The sequence below is a fragment of the Dreissena polymorpha genome, chromosome 4 (genome assembly GCF_020536995.1).
Source record: "Dreissena polymorpha isolate Duluth1 chromosome 4, UMN_Dpol_1.0, whole genome shotgun sequence".
Classification (NCBI taxonomy): Eukaryota; Metazoa; Mollusca; class Bivalvia; order Myida; family Dreissenidae; genus Dreissena; species Dreissena polymorpha.
In genome coordinates, this window is record NC_068358.1 from 112,647,188 (window position 1) to 112,671,973 (window position 24,786).

The window sequence follows — 24,786 nt, forward strand, 5'->3', positions numbered from 1 at the left end:
TTAACCTACTGGTATGTTGATTGTCTGTTTTACAGTTGGCTAAAAAATACCACCCAGATGTCAGTAAGAATGATCCAGATGCTTCCAAAAAATTCCAGGCAGTTTCAGAAGCTTATGAGGTTTGAATGTTTACTTTTATGCAGTTTGAATGTTTTGATTTTTTCTTGTATTTTGTTATGGTATCATGAAAATGTCTTGTTAATATAAATATTTATTATGAAAAATTAACATATAATATTTGTAATAATGATAGTGCATCTGTTATGTACGGGTATGGTCAGAGGTGTGATTTTTCCTCCTTTCCGCTGATTTCCGCCCTTTCAATGTCAAACTAATTTTTAGCTCGGCTGTTTTCGAAGAAAACCCGATTCCATCTACAACTTTGAAACTTCATATGCAGATGCACCTTGATGAGTTCTACACGCCACACCCATTATGGGTCACTAGGTCAAAGGTCAAGGTCACTGTGACCTCTAAAAAATAAATTCTGACAAGCTTTCATTTATTAAAAAATGCACCCGCAGCAGAGCGTTGGCATCTGTTATGCAGTGCTCTTGTTCAAATATTTATAAACTTTGCTGGATCTATAACCCTGTGTCACTTTCAATCGTTTATTGATTTTTATATACAAGCCTATGCAAACTGCGCAGGCTAATCTGAGACTGCAATGTAGGCACATAAATTGAGCCCAGTTTTCACAGAGCGCTAATCATTTATTATAAGTTTAGGAGGCAGTGGGTATTTTGCTGTCAAGTTTTGGGCTTGAAGAAGGACCCCATTCCCTACGGAAAAATTATATATATTTTTCCCCAATGGGAATTATATATTCACAATCGAAGGTTTGAAACAAAATATAATTTGTTTTTATAAGTCTAAATAATAAGTTCATCACCCATCAAGCTCTTATTAAACCTTAATAAATGTAATATATATAGCACTTTTATTCTCATTTAAAGCATTTTTGGGCCAAAAATAACACTTATTTCCCAATTGAAGTAAAAACAAGATATTTATGCCCCCGGATCGAAAGATCCGTGGCATATTGTTTTTAGCTTGGCTGTTTTCCGAGAAAATTTGAGGTATTGTCATAGCCAGCTTGTCGTCTGCCATGATAAAACCTTAACATTTGCTCTAAAATCAAAGTGCTTCCACCTACAACTTTGAAACTTCATATATAGATGCACCTTAATGAGATCTACACGCCGCACCCATTTTTGTGTCACTAGGTCAAAGGTCAAGGTCACTGTGACCTCTAAAAAAAAAAATTCTGACAAGCTTTCATTTATTAGCTCATCTATTTTTTGAAAAAAAATTATGAGCTATTGTCATCACCTTGGCGTCGGCGTTGGCGTTGGCGTTGGCGTCGGCGTCCGGTTAAGTTTTGCGTTTAGGTCCACTTTTCTCAGAAAGTATCAATGCTATTGCATTCAAACTTGGTACACTTACTTACTATCATGAGGGTACTGGGCAGGCAAAGTTAGATAACTCTGGCGTGCATTTTGACACAATTATGTGCCCTTTTTATACTTAAAAAATTGAAAATTTTGGTTAAGTTTTGCGTTTAGTTCCACTTTTCTCAGTAAGTATCAATGCTATTGCATTCAAACTTGGTACACTTACTTACTATCATGAGGGGACTGGGCAGGCAAAGTTAGATAACTCTGGCATGCATTTTGACAGAATTATGTGCCCTTTTTATACTTAGAAAATTGACAATTTTGGTTAAGTTTTGTGTTTAGGTCCATTTTATTCCTTAAGCATCAAAGCTATTGCTTTCATACTTGCAACACTTACTAACTATCATAAGGGGACTGTGCAGGCAAAGTAATGTAACTCTGACTGGCATTTTGACAGAATTATGTGCCCTTTTTATACTTAGAAAATTGAAATTTTGATTAAGTTTTGTGTTTAGGTCCACTTTATTCCTACAGTATCAAAGCTATTGCTTTCATACTTGCAAGATTTATGAACTATCATAAGGGGACGGTGCAGGCAAAGTTATGTCGCTCTGACTGGCATTTGGACGGAATTATGGGCCCTTTATACTTAGAAAATTTAAAATTTGGTTAAGATTTATGTTTTGGTCCACTTTACCCCTAAAGTATCATAGATATTGCTTTCATACTTGGAACACTCACAAACTATCATAAGGGTACAGTAAAATGACAAGTTGCATAACTCTGGTTGTCATTGTTATGGAATTATGGCCCTTTTTTGACTTAGTAACTTTTAATATATGGTTAAATTGTATCAAGGCTATTGCTTTCAAACTTCAAATACTTACATGCTATCATGAGGTTACTGTACCTGGCAACTTGAATTTTACTTTGACCTTTGAATGACCTTGACTCTCAAGGTCAAATTATTAAATTTTGCTAAAATTGCCATAACTTCTTTATTTATGATTAGATTTGATTGATACTTTGATGAAACTACTCTTACCTGACATACCACAATAGACTTCACCCAAACCATCCCCCGTGCCCTCCCCCCCCTCCCCCTCCCCCCCCCTAATTTTTTTTTTTTTTTTTTTTTTAAGATCATCTCACAAATGACCACCACACCCTCACACTATACCCCCACCCCCCCCCCACCCCCCCCCCAATTTTTGTTTTTGATTTTTTTTTTTTTTTTTTTTTTTTTTTTAAGATCATCTCACAAATTATCACCACACCCCTCACACTATACCCCCCCCATTTTTTTTTTAAAACGGTTATGTTTGAAATACCGTCCAACCATCGCACCCAAAACCCCCCCCCCCCCCCCCCCCCCCCCCCCCCCCCCCCCCCCCCCCCCCCCCCCCCCCCCGATTTTTTTTTTTTTTTTTTTTTTTTTTCGCTTTTTTGGAAGATAATGTAATAAATGTCCACAACCCCACACTATACACCCCTCTTCACTCCACTCCTCCCTCCTTTGTGATTGAAAATGAGAGTCCCTTCACCTTTAAAAAGAAAATAGATGAGCGGTCTGCACCCGCAAGGCGGTGCTCTTGTTCAAAATCGCATCCATAGTCGAGCATTCGCACCCGTTATACGGTGCTAATGTTGGTCTGTCTGTCTGTCATTCATTGTGTGTGTCCTAAAACTTTAACCTTGGTTAAAGTTTTGCAATAACGTTTGCATTATTGAAGATAGCAACTTGATATTTGGCCTGCATGTGTATCTCATGGAGCTGCACATTTTGAATGGTGAAAGGTCAAGGTCATCATCAAGGTCAAATGTCAAATATATGGCTTCAAAGCGGCGCAATAGGGGGCAACATGTTTCTGACAAACACATCTCTTGTTCACATTTCAAAGGGACTCAGCCCCATTCCCAAAATGGTGACAAAAAACACTGCTGAGGTAAGGCATACATGTACACTGCTGAGGTAAGGCATACATGTACACTGCTGAGGTAAGGCATACATGTACACTGCTGAGGTAAGGCATACATGTACACTGCTGAAGTAAGGCATACATGTACACTGCTGAAGTAAGGCATACATGTACACTGCTGAGGTAAGGCATACATGTACACTGCTGAGGTAAGGCATACATGTACACTGCTGAAGTAAGGCATACATGTACACTGCTGAGGTAAGGCATACATGTACACTGCTGAAGTAAGGCATACATGTACACTGCTGAGGTAAGGCATACATGTTTTACACAAAATCTCTTGTTCCTATTACAGGTGCTGAGTGATGACAACAAGAGGCGTCAGTATGACACGTTTGGGATGTCAGGGGCTGGGATGGGAGGTCAGGGGGCGGGGCCAGGGGCTGGATATGGTGGCGGCCCCTTCCAGGGGCAAGGTGGGTCTCTGAGACTGAAGGATTCTGGGATTTATTAAAACCAATAGAGATATTTAGACATATACTTTCAATAGTCTTTTGAGAATGACGCTGAACACTTAATTATTACATAAGTATCAAGATGCAGAACTATTTTACCTGCTTAATGCAAAATGTGTCTTAGGCTACCGTTGCTCCAGCCCAGCTTTTTTACTTGCGCAGTCTGGACAGGAGATGCACGTCCCGCTTAATGTCAGGCAAGGTTTGTGGTCTCATTAACGGCCAGGCTAGCTCCTGACCATACCACATAGATGCACAGGCTGGTCTTGCGCTACACTGGCCTCATATTGCATTAGACCCATTTTTGCATGATGCAGGTAATTAATTAGTTAATCACATTTAACATTTCATATATTGTTTTGTTTGGTCATAATAGTGATGCTGAACTCTTTGTAATTGTTTAATTGATTTGATGTTAAAGAAGCTGCCATAAGCCTTATATTTTAATTAAAACTTAGTGTAAATTATTGAGTGGGAATTCGCAGCGTTGATGTCAGTATATGATAAGTTCAACCCTTTTATGTAAGTAGCAACTGTTTTAAACATATTTTAAAACGGCATGAGAGCCTTGATATTTGTTTTGCAGCATCATGTTGTGGTCCTGTATAAAGTTTGATTAAATTTTGACCCTATGATAAAAACTGACCACGCCTGAATGGAGTCACTTTGTATATATAGACTTTATTACATAAAAATCATCCCCTCTGAAACCACGAGGCCCAGAGTTAGCACAGTGTGAATTCTGGGAAGCGTTTCATGGTCATAATTTGCCCCCTTGTTTTTGATGTTATAAAGAGTTTGTAATGTTTATCAGATGTGTTAATAATTTTATACTATATACATAGCAACAGATTATTTTGCACCCATTATGATAAGATTCATTTTATTTAATGTGTTTCTCTAGGGTTTGAAAATTTCCGTAGCAACGTAAGTGCAGAAGACCTTTTCCGTCAGATGTTTGGCAATGCGGGGTTTGGGGGCTTTCGGCAGGCACAGGCGGAGGACTTTGAGGATTCAGTGTGGGGCCACAGTCCTGCTTCAGAGGTGGGTCTCATATGGCATATGGAATTGAGGACTGTTTCTTACATATGAGCTGTGCTTTGGAAAAGGGGGTTTTAAAATGCATGTGCCTAAAGTGTCGTACCAGAATGGCCTGTGCAGTCCGCACAGGCTAATCAGGGATGACACTTTCTGCTATTATTATATTTTTCATTTTAAGAGTCTCTTTTAACAAAAATCTAGTTAATGTGGAAAGTGTCGTCCCTGATTAGTCTGTGCGGACTGCACAGGCTAATCTGGGACAACACTACGCATAAGCATGAAACCCCTTTTTTACAGAGCACTGCTCATATAAATTTTATTTAAATGAGAGGTCATAATGTATGCGGGTAAAATCTTGTCCTAGATTAGCCTTGCAGTCTGCAGATGCTAATCAGGGACAACACGTTCTGCCAAGACGGTAATTTCATTAAGAAGAGACTTCCTTAGAACTGAACATTTCCATTCAAGTGGAATGTTTCATCATTGATAAACTTGTTCAAACTGCACAGGCTTATCTGGGACGATCTTAACCCACATACATTAAGCCTGGTTTTCACAGAAGGAGGCTCGTGTCTTACAGAAAATGTCAAGTGGCTTCAGTGAACATATGCACTGTAATAGTAAATTTTGAATAAATATTTTCTGCTAAGGAGTTTTATTTCTTTGCATTGCCGAAGTGCAACTTTTAATATGAGTGAGTTTTTATGCTCCCGGTAGGGTGGCATATAGCAGTTGAACTGTCCGTCAGTGTGTCAGTATGTGTGTATGTCAGTCCATTCCCTTTAACTTGTATGTTAAAAAGTGTTGCAGCATGTATACCTCAGTATTGTGATTTCAACTTCATTCACCCATTTTATCCTTTTCAGTTTCAAGCTCGCTTTGCAAACCATTCCTTAATTCAATAGATCTGTTGCATTAAATCATTTGTAATCATCGCCATGACAAATTCCTGGACATGTTTGTGTGTGGTTTACTGATACTGGGGAAAAATTTGAGAAATTTGTGTGGGTCATTTTCCATTGTGTTTGTGTAAAATGTGTATATCAGTCAAATAAAGAATATTAATACCTCAAGAATAGTACTGATTATACAGTATATACCACCCCTGAGGTGTTTTCACAATCACCCTCATACTATACTTTACTACATAGCGTTTCACTCTGTTCACTGCAGGTGTTAATGAACGTGACGTTCCAAGAGGCGTGTCGCGGTGTCAACAAGGAGATTGAGTTAAACACCAAGATGAAGTGTGCAGTGTGTAAGGGAACCAAGGCTGCTCCCGGGTACACCCCAGAGACTTGCCCCCAGTGTCAGGGAACCGGTGTGGTAAGCACATTTATTATAGGAGACGCATTCTGGGAAAACTGGGCTTAATGCATGTGCTAAAGTGCCTTCCCAGATTAGCCTGTGCACTTAGACACTTTCTGACGAAACTGGATTTTTGCTGAGAAAAGACTTTTTTAAGCGAAAAATATCTTAGGCTAACCCTGTTGGCATGTGCGGACTGCATGTGCTAATATGGGACAGCACTTTATTATGCCACGACAGCGCATTTACGTTGGAGACGCTGACATGATATTTTAAAGTGTTATCGAACACCCATCCGATAACAGTTTTAAGCTCCGCCCATCAATATCCGTTTAAAACTCCGCCCATATTTGGTTTACTCAATGATTTTTTTAGCGTTCCATGTTTTAGCCCCGCCCATTCTGAGAACTACTTTTTTGTAGGCGTGGTATGTCGCTTCTTTGATTTAAATGGAAACAAACAGCGATTCATATTTTATTCAGAAGTTAGAACATTAATAAACAATAAGTTGTTTTTTAAACAAAACTAACACTTTATTAAGTATATATCTATAGGGAAATATAAATTAAATGAGCATTAATCAATGGAAAAAAATTAAACAAATAGACGAGTTAATTGTTATTGTTTACATTCGGGATTTTTCGCGCATGCGCACTGACTGGTTGGCAAAAACACTGGTTACAGTAACGTAAAACATGTATAAAGGGCTTTTGTTTAGTCAATTTAACGATAAAAAATCCGAAATAAACATTACAACTCTTATACAATAGTGCAAATATATCATATTTAGTACCAATAAATAAATGTATCATCATATGTATAATTTCTTCTTTATAAAAATACAAATTAGTTATTAGCATCAGAGTAAACGTGGTCGGAAGACTAAATACTGACAATACCACACAACAAAACAATAAATTAGCCGTATTCTTTTTTATAGTAAGACTTTAAAAAATGATATTTAAAAACTTATAAAACATATATTAATTTGATTATAACTATAAACGGTGTGGATATTGTTATTGCTCATCAGCGATCGAAAGTGTATTATAAGAGGCGCATTTGATCAATTATAAAACAAAGCCATTAAAAACGGAATACATTACAATCGTTAAATGTTGTGGTAATTTTCTTTTCCATAGAATGAATTTTCGTTTCGTTTCCATTGAATTACAATATTAATAAATTTTAATATACAAATGAAAATAACACCTGCATCTTGTGCAAATTGAACTGTCTTTGCATGTATATTGAAATCTCTTAACAAGTAATAAGGAGTGATACATTTAACAATCTAACATTTTATGATAAATATATATAGTAATTTAATTTATTTTACACAAATATTGTTTATCCATTGTGATTGCTTGGTTTCATGATGGTGTTACGTGCAATGCAAGAACGTACAATCTTTACACTAAATTGACGAGTTTACATTTGCTGGTACCCGCGGTAAATACATCAATTGTGTAGCAGTAATATTGAACAATATTTTAAATTTAAAGTTATAAAGCACTGTATTATTATGATTAAACTGGCTTACATATAAATACGCATGTTCTTGTTAATCCGTTTCAGACAAATATCTTCTTTTTTTAATATGTTAAATTATTTACTAAAGCAAATGTTACGTATTTTGGCTTTAATATTTGGCTTGCTCAATATGACTGCTCAATATGCCAAGAGATGGCATGGAGGTATCATAAAGTCTGCCACATGTGGTCTATGCAGGGACCCAATTAAAGTATTGGTCACTATGTTTATGACACCGGCATGTTTTCTGTGTAATTGTCTGGGCAGTCTCCGATCATAACGAGATAATAGTTTTAAAATTGGTGTGCACAATTAAATAAAACAATGAGATTTATTAATTTATTTGTTGTGTAACAAGGTAAGTCTGTACAGATATATTAAGATTAAAATCAGTTACTATATGTTGCGCACAAAAAGCGATCTATTTGATGTTTGTTTTCATCCTTATTTGTGTTTTTTCATTAAATTTAATTTATTCTAAAAGAATTTCCATTTTTGAAATTTTGTATCTAAAATGGACGTGAAGATGCGTTTAGTAGAGATTTTTGTGGTAACCACATAACGAGCTCGTAGATAGTGTACGTTCCACTCCATAGCTGGTTTTTAGTAAGCACAAATAATGACAACAATATAATCGTTCCAAAAATGAATTTCCACGCATGCTTATGTTTTATTCAGACATTAGTAAAATTATATTTGATACAGTTCATGAGTATCAATAAAAACGATGATAATGTCAACCTTCTCTATATGCGCTTATAAGAATTCCACCTCTTTTTGCCAACCAGTGGGCGGAGTCTAAACTTTGCAGGTGCGTGTGACGTCACGCGTTAACTCGTCTATACAAATGTGCACCGCTAGCCTACCATTCATTGGCTGCAGATGAACACAATTTAAAACAGTAATGATAAACATTTAAAAAGTAACACAAATATACTTAACACGTTTTAAATAAAATATGACAGATTTGATCAAGTTAAAGAAGAATTTATGACAAATATTCACTAAACATCTCGTCTAAGATTATATAAAAAAAAAATAACTAATACTTTACAAATGCTTTCCTTTTTTGTGTCATTCTTATAAAAAGCAAGGCAAACAGGTGAATAGCATACACAATGAATTAACATTGACAAAGTAAAATAATTAATACTTGATTGAGATGCTTTGCTAATGCCTGCCATGCCTAATAATACATGACAATTTCAATTTTTAAGTGTCTGAAATCAAACTTTCACCAAAAAAAAAAGATTCTATCTCCACAACCAAACAGGAAATTTGTGTGGTCAACCTGAAAATAAAATAAAGATTCCTTTAGAAAAAAAAAACATCATCAAACATTCATTGCATAACTGCTTTAACCCTTTCAGTGCTGGAACCGAATTTTGAAGGCCTTTGCAAACAGTTTGGATCCAGATGAGACGCCACAAAACGTGGCGTCTCATCTGGATCCAAACTGTTTGCTATTCTGATAGTAATCTTTGAAAAAAATGAAGAAAATGCTTATTTTACAAATTCAGCAGACGACATTTTAGCAGACGACAAATTTCCCAGCATGCAAAGGGTTAAAAATAAAAATCCAGATATATAATTTGTATTAAAATTGAAACTTTATAAATATAGTGACATATAGATTTATAACATGTTCAGATAAAACAATTGCATAAATACTCTCAAAAATAAATTTGTCGACAAAAAAGTATTACCTTTCCCACAAATTAATTAGATGGGTTGATGTGAAGCTGTGCCGGGATGCAGTTGGGGGGGGGGGAATATCTCGAGTTGGTTGAGAGGCAGAGAAAGACTCGGACAAGTGCAACTGACGAGGGTAGAACTGTGCCGCCAAGAATTTTGGTAGATATCATCACCCATGGAATGTGTGGTCGCAACTTTCTGCCATTAAAAGAAAAACATTTCATATTATAATAAAATAAAACAAATCCAACAGGAGATAACATTTCAAAATAGAGTGTTTTAATAACATTTTTATGGCACAACTTGAACAAATTACAACTTTAATAGACACAATATTATTAATACAAAATGAAAATGTATAAACTCCACTTTATATAAAAATAATTAAGAATTTCTTTTAACTTAAAATATTTTTATTATGGACTCGGGGCTTTTTTTGCTTATTAAGGGAATATGTGTTTGTTTTCCTAATTTGAGAAATTTGCGACTCAAATTTTCACAATTTAAAGAAGTTCGGGACTCAAATTTTCACAATTTAAAAAAAGTTTGCAACTCATTTTTTCACAATGTTGATCTGTGGGCGACACAATTTTGAACAGTTTTCGACACATGTTTTCAAAAAAGTTGCACAGCGCGCAACTCATTTGTTCACAGTTTTCAACAGTGATTTTTTTTATGAACAGTGCGTGACTCAATTTGTTCACAATTTTGAACAGTGTGCAACTCATTTTTTTAAAATTGTGAACAGTGCGCGACTCATTTTTCCACCATGTTGAATAAACAGTGCGCGACTCCTTTTTTTCCCAAATTTTGAACAGTGCGCGACTCATTTTTACAAATTTTGAACAATGCGCAACTCATGTGTTTTCACAATTTGAAGAGTTTCTAACTTATTTTTTTGTAATTTTGAATGAACAGTGCCCCACAAAATTGTCCCCCATTTTTGAACAGTGTGCAAATGATTATTCCAAATTTTGTACAGCGCGTGACATGATTTTTTCACAATTTTGAACAGTGCGCAACTCATTTTTCCACAATTTTGAATGAACAGTGCATGACATATTTTTTTGCAAAAATTTTAACAGTGAGCAACTCATTTTACAAATTTTGCACAGCGAGTGACTCATTTTTTCAAAATTTAATTTATGAAAAGTGTGCGACTCATTTTTCCACAATTTTGAAATCATAATGAACAGTGGGCAACTAATGTTTCCCACAATTTTGAACAGTGCACAACGCATTTTTTCAAATTTTGGTACAGTGCGTGTCTCATTTTTTCACAATTTCGAACAGTGCGCAACTCATTTTTCCACAATTTTGAATAAACAGTTTGCGACAGTAGAACAACTGGCACTGATCATTGGTTCATCAGCATGAGAATGGGTGTAAAAAAATGGCATAAATAATGAAACATGTGTGTTTAAGCATGCATACATAACAATGAAACTTACCAACCACTCGGCCAGGAAACATATGGTGCAGAAGCTGCGGTATTCAGCATGCTCTCCCACTGATATTATGCAGATCAGTGGTCAAACTGGCAGTCAACTTATGTTGGGATTTCCCAATTGTGAAAATAACCTCAGCAATCTCCAAACACAAACATGTTCATTTATTGTCAGTCAAACAGCAATTAATCCATCATGTCACCCTGACAGTCTCAAAACACGATGCAAAACCAAAGCATTTTCGTTTCGTCTAACACACAGCTGGTAACGTCGCTGAATATTGCACAAAAGCAGCTTCATTATTTAGTTCCAGCGACTCGAAATACACGTTCCCCACCACTTTGATTTCGCACGTGAAGGCCTGTTTTTTGGGGTAAACTGTGAACATCTCACAACTAAACGTATATTACGGAGATAGACAAGTTGAAAAATAAATCACTCTTATCACTTCCAAATTGCACACTACGTTAAAATCCCGTTCCATTTGATTATTGTATTTATTGTTTGAAATTTTCACTCTACACATTCGCTTTGAAAATAGCGGTTGGTGTGTACTCTTGGAAGTACATGTCGAATGTGTTATTGTAAAAAATATTGGTATTGTGTTTTTAGTGCAGAAATTGTTCTTTTAAGTTTCGATTTCTCGCTTTAGTTTTTGTATTATGTGCGTTTAAATTTGATTGATTGTTGCTTACTTTCGAACTATTTTTTTATGTGTAAATATATATGCATAGACGCTAGCGGATGTAATCAGGTTGCTACTAATTTGCATATTTATCAATGAATTTAGCGGTTGTTTGTTTTTGTTTGTTTTGTGAATATTTTCTTATTTACTTTAAAATGTGGCATAATAAATAGAATATATGGTTGGTGACTTTTGATATCATGTGATATAAGACTCGTCCGATATGGCGTGTGAAAAGGCTCGGCAAGCCTCGCCTTTTCCTACGCCATATCAGACTCGTCTCATATCACATGATATCAAAAGTCACCAACCATATATTCTCTATTTACGCACATTTATTAAACTCTGTTTTCTGAGAGCAATACTCATTTGGCTGCTGTCATTATGAAACTTATTCAAATTTAAAATGCCAGAAACTGTTTTTTCTACTAGCGTTCATATCGTTTAAGTAGCCAGACTACTTTCTTTTTAAAATGGTTCATGATTTGTTTTAGTATTTAACAGATTGCTATGCAGAAAAATGTATATAGTTAATGTAATATAGCATCAGTATTGTGTTCTGTGAACGTGAATCAGGCTTGTTGGTTTTAAATAAATTATAAATAAATGTTTAATTGTCTACAACTTGCTTTTAAAAATCTGAAATCAGCTGACAAAAATGTAAAGCCATTTGGCAGACAGAAACACAATTTCGTTGTTGTCTAAATTGCTTTGTTTGTGTTAGTATGCTGAGTAGAGTGGTTTGACAAATAATTTATCAACCTGTGAATGAGTATTTATTCCACATTGTATTCAATAACTGAGCACTGATATGTTATTTAATGAGCTTTGTTCTTGGAAAACTGTACTTACTGCATCTGCTTAAAGTGTCGTCCCAGATTAGCCTGTGCAGTTTGCACAGGCCAGTCGGGGATGACACTTCCTAAAATTGATTTTCATTCAGAAGAGACTTATTTTAAACAAACAATTCCATAAAAGTGGAAAAAGTCTCTAATTGGCCTGCGCCATCTGCACAGGATAATCGGGGACAATACTTAACGCACATTTCCCAATACAGGAGACTATGAGTACTGGGATGTTCATGATGAGTTCCACATGCAGGATGTGTGGGGGCCAGAAGAAGATCATCAAGAAGAGATGTGAGGCCTGCAGGGGCAAGGGCAATGTTCTCGGCAGGAAGAAGATTGTTGTTGCTGTACCTGCAGGTTGGAACACTTCTCAGTCCTCTGAAAAACTACCTGTCCTTCAGACATGTCCGAATTTGTTCATCCGGTCATTCGTTAAATATGGGTCTGACTGAATAGAAGTTTTCTTCATTAGTTTTGGATAAGAAAGACAACTCTTGTTGTTAATGTTTGCGAGTTCATTGTCAGGGTTGTCTCTCTTTGTTTCATTGGTAAAATGTTTTTAGCTCACCGTTGTGCTTTTGTGAATACCTTTTGTAAGTCGTCCGTCATCAGCATTTGCCTTGTTACCACTCTAGAGACCACATTTAATGTCTGATCTTCATAAAACTTGGTAAGAAGAATTGTCCGAATGATATCTTGGAAGAGTTTGAAAATGGTTCCTGTTGGTTTAAAACATGGCCGCCAGGGGTTGGGGCATTTTTCCTTATATGGCTATAGTAAAACCCTCTTATCGCTCTAAGGGCCACATTTATTGCTGATCATCATGAAACTTGGTCAGAAGATTTGTCCCAATGATATCTTTGACGAGTTCGAAATGGTTCCGGTTGGTTGAAAAACATGGCTACCAGGTGGCAGGGCATTTTTCCTTTTTCGGATATATATGGCTATAGAAAAACCTTGTTAACACTCTAGAGGCCACCTTTATTTTCCCATCTTCATGAAACTTGGTCAGAACATTTCCCCATTAAATCTTGGACGAGTTCGAAAATGGGTCCAGTTTTTATGGAGGATTGAAAAACATAGCCACAAAGGGGCGGGGCATTTTTCCTTATATGGCTATAGTAAAACCTTGTTAAAACTTTAGAGACCATATTTATTGTCCCATCTTCATAAAACTTAGAACATTTGCCCCAATAATGTCATGGACGAGTTTCAAAATGGTTCTGGTTGGTTGAAAAACATGGCCACCAGGCCCTCTTGTTGATCAGTCAACCAATCACTATAACACATTTAGTCCAGCATTACCAAAATTGTTTTGGACCCAAAATTGCAAAAAAACTGCTTTATCAGAAATACATTTAATAAGTGTATATTGTGTTCAACAGTTAAAGAAAACATGTAAACCCTGTCTCTTTAATTTATTTTACTTCATTTTGCCTTTTAATGTTTCTGACCAGCAATTTTTTCTTTGGATTGGCAGTTTTTATTTTTCTGGACCAGTTGACAGGCAAATTTGATCTGCTTTCCAGAAAACTGACTTCCCTTAATTTTTTGTAACAAAGTGAAAGATTTTTGTTTCATTTTGGTTTGTGATTGGGTTTGGTATCAACAAGAATTGTCAGTCATCCTACCAAAGAATCAGTTTGATTAATCTTAATATTGAATGAAATGCTTTAAAGTGTGTGAATATTTCAGTCTAATTTTTATTTTGTTAAAAAAAAATCTTGATTGTGTTCATTTGGCTAAGTCATATTACATAGCAGATTTGAACAGTTAAAAAAAGAACTGATGTAAATGTGCAAGGCACGTTTCTTGAGATTAAGGTTGTAAATATAATTTCATACAGATTCATAATTGCAAATATTTTACTTGCCAAAATAGGTCCAAATGTCCTATTGTTATGCCTTGTGTTTCATGGTGCAGGTATAGAGGACGGGCAGACGGTGCGACAGTATGTGGGAGACCAGGAGCTGTTCATCACATTCAGAGTAAGACTGATAGGAGTATTACTCTGGGAAAAGGGGGCTTAATGCATGTGCTAAAATGTTGTCCCAGATCAGCTTTTTCAGTCCACACAGGCTCATCAGAGACGACACTCTCTGTCAAGACTAGATTTTATATAGAAAAAAATTCCTTTCAACAAACAAAATCATAAATCGGAAAGTGTCATCTTTGATTACCCTGTGGGAACTACACAGGCTTATCTGGGATGACAACTTACACATGCATTAAGCCACATTTTCCAGAGGCTCAAACCATGGCAGCATGGTGAAAAAAAGAAACAAATTCATTTACTCTTTCTTTTGAACAGTCTTTCTTTTGTTAACCCTTTCCCACTCAGAAGCAAAGTGAAAATGACTATGTGCAAACATGTGTTTGCTGCTCATCAGTATCTAAGGGTTGGAAATGAAACCTTAAAAACTTGAATCTAGTAAGAAAGGTCTTTAATAAAATTTATCTTTCTAAGGAACTACAAATGCTCCAAAATCTAAGTGGTTAATCATGCATCAATTGCTTCAGTAATGCTTTTAAAAAATGGTTTGCTAATAATAACATAATCTTCAATGTTTCCCATTTTTTCTCTCAATTTTATGTACCCTTAAATATACTGTTGGGAATGAACTGGAATCCCCTTGGACATATGTCAGTCTGTCTGTCTGTTTGTCTGGCAGCAGATACAAATTTGTGTGGAGAATTTCTAAATTTTCAACTTTTGACATTAAAAGATATGATTGATGCTTATTTGATAAAGTACATGTGCACTCTAATTGTCTTGCTTTAACAATAGCAAAATGTATGCCCCTTTTTCAAGGTAGAATTTCTGTAACATTGTTTTTGCTGTACTTCTTTTCTGAAACTACAAGCCCCAAAGGTTAAACATTTGGTGTAACATTTTTAACCAGGTTTTCCGAAGGAAAAAACTGTTTTGTCCCTTGTTATTACTTATTGTAGACCCATACTTACTTGTTTTCTTTATTGTGTCAGGTTTCTAAAAGCAACATATTCCGGAGAGAGGGTGCAGATGTGCACAGTGATGTCACCATAACATTGTCCCAGGCCGTTCTGGGGGGCACAAAACGTGTGCCAGGAATTTACGAAGACATTCTTGTCCAGGTCAGTTACACCAGTTGGATTGACAGGAATAAGCTCAAATCATGCATTGATATAGTGCTTCTTGTCTAAACATGTATTTACTATTAGGTTGTGTGTTATTCAGTTAAATATATTTATTAGTTTCAATTACAAATCAAAGATAGCACTGTTAAACACAAGTACTTTAAACTAATGAAAAATGTGGAAGGAAAAGTATACCGAATAACACCGCTTGCACTTATGGTCTCGTCAACATATTAAAAAAATTCAGCATTTCTTAAGTATTTGTAACTTGTACACTGAGCAGTGAGAATTAGCCATTTTGCTGATCAGTCTAATGAATGGGTAATAAACTTCCACATGATGTGGTACTCTGACCCAAATTTCAAATTCAATTCCATGCATGGATCTTATTTACCTGTGCATATAAAAATGAAGTTATTCAAATGTCCTTACAGCCTAATTAGCTTGACTATTATATATGAACCCGGCGTCGGCGTTAGCGTGAGCGTGCAAATGTTATAAAGTCTGCGTACCACCCCAAATATTTCCTATGTCCCTTGACATATGCTTTCATATTTTGCATACTTCTTTACCAACATGACCCCAACCTATAAACAAGAGCAGACAACTGTATCAAGCATTTTGTAAGAATTATGGCCCTTTTTCCACTTAGAATATGCATATTATTGATAACTCTATGTTAAAGTTTGCGTACCACCTCAAATATTTTCAATGTCCCTTGACATATTGCTTTTATATTTTGCATACTTCTTTACCAACATGACCCCAACCTATAAACAAGAGCAGACAACTGTATCAAGCATTTTGTAGGAATTATTGCCCCTTTTTTGTCTTTGTAACTTTGAATATTTTGTTTAATTTTGTGTTTACATGTAGATCCACTTTACTTCTTAAGTATTAAGGCTATTGCTTTCAAACTTCAAATACTTTGTTACTATCATGATGTTACTGTACCTGGCAAGTTGAATTTGACCTTGACCTTTGAATGACCTTGACTTTTAAGGTCAAATTAATAAATTTTGCATAAATTGCCATAACTTCTTTATTTAAGATCAGATTTGATTCATACTTTGACAAAACAACACTTACCTGACATACCACAATGGACTCCACCCAAACTATCCCCCACGCCCCACCCCAGATTCCCCCCCCCTCCACCAAAAAAAATAATAAAAAATCTTTTTTTTTTAAAGATCATCTATTAAATGACCACACACCCACATTATACCCCCCCCCCCCCACCTATCCATGATGGCTTACGTTATACTGTCAAGCACTGGAATAGTGGAGCGCGCTGTCCTCTGACATCCCTTGTTTTAATTGACCTTGCATTAAGCAACATCATGAGAACATAGTCAGAGTACATTTGCGCATGCTTGTCTTGAGCTTTGCTGGTCACATATGGCATAAGACCCATTATTTGCATGATGGGTCATTTAGTCATAATCCTCTTTGATTTGAATTTCGACAGACTAAAAAAAATTAAGAATGTTTGTACACTGGAAGACTTCAAATTGAGAAGGCATGACTAAAAATCCCAAGGCAGAATATTGGTAATCATGGTTTCCAACTATTGAAAAGTACAATGAAATGATTCATTTGGAAGCAAATTCATGTACATAAAGTGTCATCCCAGATAAGCCTGTGCAGTCTGCACAGGCTAATCAGGGACGACACTTTCCGCCTTGACTGGATTTTTGTTGAGAAGAGACACACTTCTTTGTATGCTCAGATTCCAGCTGGCTCTCAGTCTCACGACCGCATGAAGTTCCAGGGCAAGGGTATCAGCCGGGTGAACAGCTATGGACATGGAGACCACTATATACACTTCAAGATCAAAGTGCCGCTGTGAGTGGGGTGGATTTGTTGTCCTCATTACAGCACTGTGCTATGTTAGGCAAAAGAATTTGTGTTCAGTTGACTGCTTGACGGATTTGTAATTGTTGAAATTGAAATATTATATATGCAGTGTTCTCCGAAAGCATCGGCAGACGGCGATTTCACTGGCTTTGGCTACTTGTCCCCAATGTATCAGTTTAAAACAGCGCAAAAAACACCTGTTTTAGTTCTTAGACGCTGGCTACTTTGAAAATATAACTGGCTACTCAAATTTTTATGGAGAACTCTGAACTATGTGAATGTATTTTGCTGTTTTTATCTCACATTAGCACAAAGTTCTACAAGTGAGCAGTTTTGATCTCCTAATGTCTGATGTATGTAGTTTTTCGGTGTCCGGTTTGTCAGGTGCATCACCAACTTTTAGCTCATTGGCACTCAAAAGCCCACATTGTTCAGCCAATTCTTGATGAAACTTAAGTCTCAATTTTATCTAGAAAATATCTAGGCTGAGTTTTAATCTGGATCCCATGCGTCCAGTCTTAAAAAAGCCTTTCTTCCACTCTAGATGCCAAATTTATGACTCAGGCTTTGATAAAACATGGTCAAAATGTATATTTAGACCGTTTCTAAGCCAAGTTTGAATCTTGGTAATGTGCATCAGAAAAAATATGTTACCAGATCATATAGAAGAAAAACCTTGTCACCTCTGTAGAAGCAACATTTATGACTAAATCTTGATAAAACTGGTCAAAATGTTTATGTTCACTTTTTCAAGCCAGGTTAAAAACTCTAATCTTGTAAAACCTTACTACCACTCTAGAGGCCAAATTTATGACTGCATATTGATTAGTAAAAATGTTTATTTTGACAATATCTAGGCCAACTTCGACTGGTTGATGTGTGTTCAACAACAATCTCACAAATCTTTCAAATACCTTGTTACCATTCTAGAAAAAATATTTATGACTCTTGAAAAATTTAGTCAGAATGTTTATCTTGACATTTTCTATATTAAGTTTAAATCTGGATCATGTGTGTTAAAAACTATGTTAGATGGTAGATCAAGCTTGTTACTACCTTAGAGGCTTTATTTATGATTCAATCTTGATGAAACTCGGTCAGAATGTTTATCTGAAAATATCTGGGTTGTGTTTGAATCTGGGTCACATGCATTTAAAAACTAGGTCACCATGTTAAATCTTTGAAAAACCGTGTTACCACTACAATGTCTAGAACTTATTTATCTTGGCTCAAGGGTGACTAAAAGGGAGGTCAAATGTTACAAACAAGAGGGCCTCAAAGGCCCAAAGTCGCTCACCTGAGATACAAATGAACTGATTAGTTCTGTGCAGCCCAAGATATCATTAGAAAAAATGTTCTTTCCAAGTTTCATGAAGATTGAACTATAAATGTGACTTTAAAAGTGTTAACGATGTTTTACTATAGCCATTTAAGGAAAAATGCCCTAGCGGAATGTTTTTCAACAAAATGGAACCATTTTGAACTCGTCCAAGATATCACTAGAACAAATGTTCTGAATAAGGTTCATAAAGACAGGACAATAAATATGGCCTCTAGAGTGATAAAAAGGTTTTACTATAGTCATATAAGGAAAAAACCCGCCCCCTGGAGGCAATGTTTTTCAACTTACCAGAATAATTTTACAAATCATCCAAGGTATCATTGAGACAAATATTCTTACAAAGTTTCATGAAAATCGCACCATAAATGTGGCCTCTACAGTGTAAACAAGGGCTATAGCCATGTACGGAAAAATGCCCCGCCCCCTGGGGGCAATGTTTTTTAACCATTTTAGCCATTTTTAAGCTCATCCAAGATATCATTTGGATGAATCTTCTGACTAGGTTTCATGAAGATCACACAATAAATGTGGCCTCTAGACTGTTAACAAGGTTTTACTATATCCATATTTGGAAAAATGCCTCACCCCATAGCCATGTTTTTCAACCAACCAAAACCATTTTTGATAGATCCATGATATAATTGGGACAAATCTTCTGACCAGCAAGTTTCATGAAGATCGGACAATAAATATTGCCTCTAGAGTGTTAACAAGGTTGTACTAAAGCCATATATGGCAAATTCCCTTCCCCCTGGGGGGCATGTTTTTCTACAAACTGGAACTCATCTAAGATATGATAGGGACAAATGTTCTTACCAAGTTTCATGATGATTGGACAATAAATGTGGGCTTTAGAGTGTTAAAAAGGTTTTACTATTGCCAAATATAGCCATATAAGGAAAAATGCCCTGGCCCCAGGTGGCCTTGTTTCCAACCAAGCACAACCATTGTCGAATTTGTCCTAGATATAATTTTTAGCTCAGCTCAGAGAAAACCCGAGGTATTGTCATAGCCAGCTCGTCCGCCGTCCACCATAGGCGTCGTGTTTAAACCTTAACATTGGCTCTTAAATCAAAATGCTTCCACCTAAAACTTTGAAACTTCATATGTAGATGCACCTTGATGAGTTCTACACGCCACACCCATTTTTGGTCACTAGGTCAAAGGTCAAGGTCACTGTGACCTCTAATATAAAACTTTAACATGGGCTCTAAAATCAAAGTGCTTCCACCTACAACTTTGAAACTTCATATGTAGATGCACCTTGATGAATTCTAAACGCCACACCCATTTTTGGGTCACTAGGTCAAAGGTCAAGGTCATTGTGACCTCAAATATAAAACTTTAACATAAACCTCTACATTAGCTCTAAAATCAAAGTGCTTCCACCTACAACTTAGAAACTTCATATGTACATGCACCTTGAGGAATTCTACATGCCACACCCATTTTGGGTCACTAGGTCAAAGGTCAAGGTCACCGTGACCTCTTTAAAAAAAAAAAATCTGACAAGCTTTCGCAGCCGAGCGTGGCACCCGTTATGCAGTGCTCTTGTTGATAAAGCCTCTTACCAAGTCTCATGAAGATCTAACAATAAATGTTGCCTCTATAGAAAGGCTAATGTTGACAACGCATGACAGACAAAAGGCGATCACAAAAGCTCACCATGAGCACATTGTGATTAGGGTGAGCTAAAAACCTAATTGCCACAATAGGGACCATATTTATGACTAAATCTTGATGAAAATTTGTTCAAATGTTTTGATTCACATTAGTTAGTTCAAATCTGGAACTTAAGTGAAAAAAAAACAAGTTCAACAGGCAAAATCTGAAAAAATCTTGTTACCACTTTTAAGGCCACATGTGACTAAATCATTAAGAAACCTAGTTGGAATGTTATCTTCACAATATTTAGACTAAATACAAGCTGTATGGGTTTAATGCATGTGTATTCCGCCTAACTTGTATCTTGTAAGAAGTGACTTCCTTTAAACAAAAAATTCCATTAAAGCGCAAAGTGTAGTCCCTGTTTAGCCGGCTCGGACTGCACGGGCAAATTTGGAACAACACTTAACTCGCATGCATTTATCCTGCACATGCATTTAGGCAAGATTTCCCAGAGCAGGGCTCATGTAATGTATTTATAATATAGGCCGTGCTCTGTAAAAAGATCAAATGCATGTGCGTAAAGTGTCATCCCGGATTAGCCTGTGCAGTCCGCACATGCTAATCAGGTACAACAATTTCCGCTTTTATGATATTTTCTGTTTAAAGAAAGTCTCTTCTTAGCAAAACTAGTTTAGGCGGAAAGTGTCGTCCCTGTGTGGACTGCACAGGCTAATCTGGGACGACACTTAACGCAAACGCATTAAACCCCTTTTTCACAGAGCGAGGCTCATATTCATGCAATTATATTTCAGACATCTGTCTGCTGAACAGAAAGCATTACTAGTTGCATTTGCAGAGACGGAACGAAATGTAGAAGGCACAATAAATGGCATGGTGGACACACAGGCTGGTATGATATCACTTTCTATTGTCAGAATTCATACCAAGATCGAATAAAAAAATATGTAACAAAAGAAAAATCTTGTTTTAAGCTGGTAATAAAATCCAGGCATACTATTGGAAATTCCCTCTGTCATGTTAATGTTTCAGTCAATTGTTAAATAAAATATACAATTCCTTTTTTATTAATGGGATTTCTTTTGATACACTTCGCCAATTTAGTTGTGTGTCACGTATAGAAATCTTCCTGCTTGCCTTGTATATACATTATGGTCTGAAAGCTGCGTTTACATCCCTGAATAGATGGGGGCTAATGGTCTACATCTAACATCCCTGAATAGATGGGGGCTAATGGTCTACATCTAACATCCCTGAATAGATGGGGGCTAATGGTCTACATCTAACATCCCTGTCTATTTCAGGGGCTGGCAAAAGCAAGCAGGAAGATCCTATACAAGAGAAATCATTCACTGGGGAAACTAAAAGTGAAGAATCCGAAAACGAGTCCATTTTAGGAAAGATAAAGAGAAAATTGTTTGGCTGACAATAGCCACATTCTAGGATTTTCTCATTCTACAGTCATTAATTTTGTAAGATTTATGACATTCAAAATTATCTAAAATATAATTAAAAACTGCTTAAAGAATTTCTTATTTTATGCCATAAAATTTCAGAACAGGGAAATGCACATTTAATCCCAAAACTATTGTTACTTGTTGTTTTTATGCCCCTGGTAAGATGGCAAATAGCAGTCGCACTGTGTGTATGTCTGTCAGTCCGGCGTTCTGTTTTTTCGAAGTCTTTTTAGGCAACGCCTAAAGTTATTGAGCTCCCAAATGGGTCTTGACGGGGTGCGTCTTGGGAGGGGCGAATCTTGGGAGTGGCGAGTCTTGGAGGGATGGGTCTTGGGAGGGGTAATCTCAGGACAAATTGTAATTTGTTCCAGATGTATATGACAAAGGATGTTATCTGGTGTGTGTTGGTGCTATGAAATGTTCATGTACTTTAGTGTCTTGGTCCTCATATTTAGACATTATTTTTTAGCTCAAAGGAATTTTCATCTCTTTAACCTGCACAATAAGGCCACCAGGTCAAGTCTTTGAGAAAACTCTTGTTCCGCTCTATTGGCTGGATTAATGACTAAATCTTTATAAAACTTGACCAGAATGTTTATTTTGACACAATTAAGGCAAAGTTCAAATCTGAGCGCCATGTGTACAGAAATTTGGTCCACATGTCAAATCTAAGAGAACCCACCTCACCACTTAAAGCAAACTACAGTCTAAAATTCACCCAGTCCAACGTACATTTATGGTTTAAAAAAAAAATTTAAGTCTTGAAAGCTATATTCTTTACAGTCCTTGAGGTCTTGAAATGTGTTGAATAATCCTAGCAAAACATAAAAAAATCACACCAGAATTGTTGATCTATAATGAGGGCATTTATTTTGCTAAACATACATCCTCGTGGTTATTATTTATAATACTGACTTGGGGTATCTCACGTGTGACAGAGACAGTTCTAGCTATATTTTACTTCATTCTTTATTTGTACAGGTAAGCGTGTGATTGATGATGAAGGTGGTCTGGTGGCCCAGATACGAGCAGCCCTCTTACCCAACCACCCAGTAGCTGAACCGACATCGAGCGGGGATGACCTTCAAACTGAGATGAATGATAACACTGACGCAGTAATTTCTAAAAAACAAGGCACTCATCCAAAGGGAAAGGAACATAAGGCAAAAATAGACAATAACTCTGCAAATGAAAATTTAAGTGAAAAAGAAAACAATGCAACCATTACAAATTCAACCCCAAAGAAAGGCTCCAAGCAATGTAAATCAAAACATCAAAAAGTTATTGAGGAAAAAGATAACAACATGAAAAAAGTGCGCAAATTGGCTTGCTGACAATCATAAAATATAGTAATATACCATAAATATTTGTTTTGTGGTTAAATAACAATTGTTTTGTGTATAAGCCATGGAAGTTTCAATGTAAAAATCACATCTCTGAATTTACCTTGCACATCCATTCAGACTTTATACAGTTCATCAGAGATCATAGCACTTAAAAGTCATCTTGCAGATTTGTAAATAAATGCTTTGACCTTAAAATTGTGCTTGTCGTAGGTTTTTAATGATTGTTTACGATTGAGAAGGTTTTTTGCCAAGCTTATTCGATTTGTATTGGGCCTGTAGATTGATGCGAGTCTCTGAGAAAACTAGGCTTAATGTATGAGCTGTCTGCACAGGCTAAACTGTGACACAAATGTTGATCTAGACCAGATTTTCATTCCAAAGAGGTTTCTTTTAACGAAGATTGTGAGGTGTCACCTTAGATTATCCTGTGCAAACTGCATATGCTAATCTGGGACAATACTCTATAGGTATAGGCATCAAGTCTGTTTTTCCAGAATGTGACTTTCATATTTTCAATTATGCTTACAAATAATGGAGACCTACAACTGTGTTTTAAAGCCACTTTACCTTTGCTAAATGTTAAATATTCCTAGTTATGGCATGTTTGTCTTATGTTAAGCTCACTAATGCATTGATATTACATGTAACAAAAGATATCCTGATCATTCAAATTTCTTTGTCATTGTACAGAAACACTGTTTTAATAAGCTAGTGTGTCTAATTCTGTTTTATTGTGTATTATACAACAAAACCAAGAGGACTTAAAAATGCAATTTTTTGTATGATTTTCAATGTCTAGGTTCATTTAGAAATAAAAACAGCTCATGTTAACTGATTTTGGATAGTGTTCCATAAGAAAGATTCTGTCATTTTGATAAATGTCATAAACTTCTCAGTATCTAATACTTATTTAATTGAGAAGTTTTTGAAAACCATTGCTAACAAGCAATACAAAGAAAGTATGCTGTCTTCAATATTTAGAAGAAATACAGATTATATCAAAATACATACATATTAATCTATAATTAATTTATGTATTAATTATTACTCAAATGTTTATGTATATTTGTGATATTTGGGTCAGTTAAATGATTATTTTAAATAGTTGGTAGTCTTGTTATGTGATTTTTATTGGAAGCATGCATCTTAGTTTTGCAATCGTATGTCATTATACTGCGATAGAAACTAATAAAACATTTAAATCATCAGACATTATGTTTTCTATTGGATTTAAATGGTTGACATGTGAGATTCACAATTGTGCAATCTTCCACTCAAATGCAAGCACTATCTCTGTTTAAGGATATATCTTGTATACGAGTCTTGCTTTGGGAAAACAAGGCCTAATGCATGTGCATCAAGTGTCGTCTCAGATTAGCCTGTGCAGTCAGCAAGGTAATCACCGAGCGCTGCTCAAATTTATTTGAATTAATATGTTTATACAAATTGCGCTTTCTTTTGCCAGTCTATGTCAAGTCATGTCAACATTTTTCAGTGAACAAATGTATTATGGCCTATATTTAATCTTTGATTTTAATAGCAATTTTGCTTTCAAGACAAATCATAACTACACATATTTAGTTTGCATATCTGAGTTTGTTATATATATATATATATATATATATATAGAATATAGAAAATATGAC

At 35.9% G+C, this 24,786-nt stretch overlaps 1 protein-coding gene and 1 long non-coding RNA gene across 3 annotated transcripts in view; one reads left to right on the plus strand and one right to left on the minus strand.

Annotated features, from left to right (window-relative positions):
• LOC127877519 (protein tumorous imaginal discs, mitochondrial-like) overlaps positions 1-24,348 on the plus strand; it is a 55,947-nt gene extending 31,599 nt beyond the window's left edge. The window contains exons 3-13 of one of the 2 annotated variants that reach the window (XM_052423455.1): positions 36-119; positions 3,675-3,795; positions 4,739-4,878; positions 6,049-6,201; positions 12,602-12,749; positions 14,316-14,380; positions 15,378-15,506; positions 17,242-17,357; positions 21,132-21,229; positions 21,642-21,809; positions 22,776-22,925. In XM_052423455.1, the coding sequence (XP_052279415.1) occupies positions 36-119; positions 3,675-3,795; positions 4,739-4,878; positions 6,049-6,201; positions 12,602-12,749; positions 14,316-14,380; positions 15,378-15,506; positions 17,242-17,357; positions 21,132-21,229; positions 21,642-21,763 (1,176 nt within the window). In that variant the 3' untranslated portion in view covers positions 21,764-21,809; positions 22,776-22,925. Of the gene's footprint in view, positions 1-35; positions 120-3,674; positions 3,796-4,738; positions 4,879-6,048; positions 6,202-12,601; positions 12,750-14,315; positions 14,381-15,377; positions 15,507-17,241; positions 17,358-21,131; positions 21,230-21,641; positions 21,810-22,775 lie in introns of both variants that reach the window. The other variant, XM_052423454.1, reaches the window with a different exon arrangement.
• On the minus strand, positions 8,423-11,186 carry LOC127877520 (uncharacterized). The gene is made up of 3 exons (XR_008048475.1): positions 10,863-11,186; positions 9,423-9,609; positions 8,423-9,007 (listed from the first exon to the last, which is right to left on the minus strand). It is a non-coding gene; the product is annotated as an uncharacterized LOC127877520 (long non-coding RNA).
• Positions 24,349-24,786: the final 438 nt, after the last annotated feature.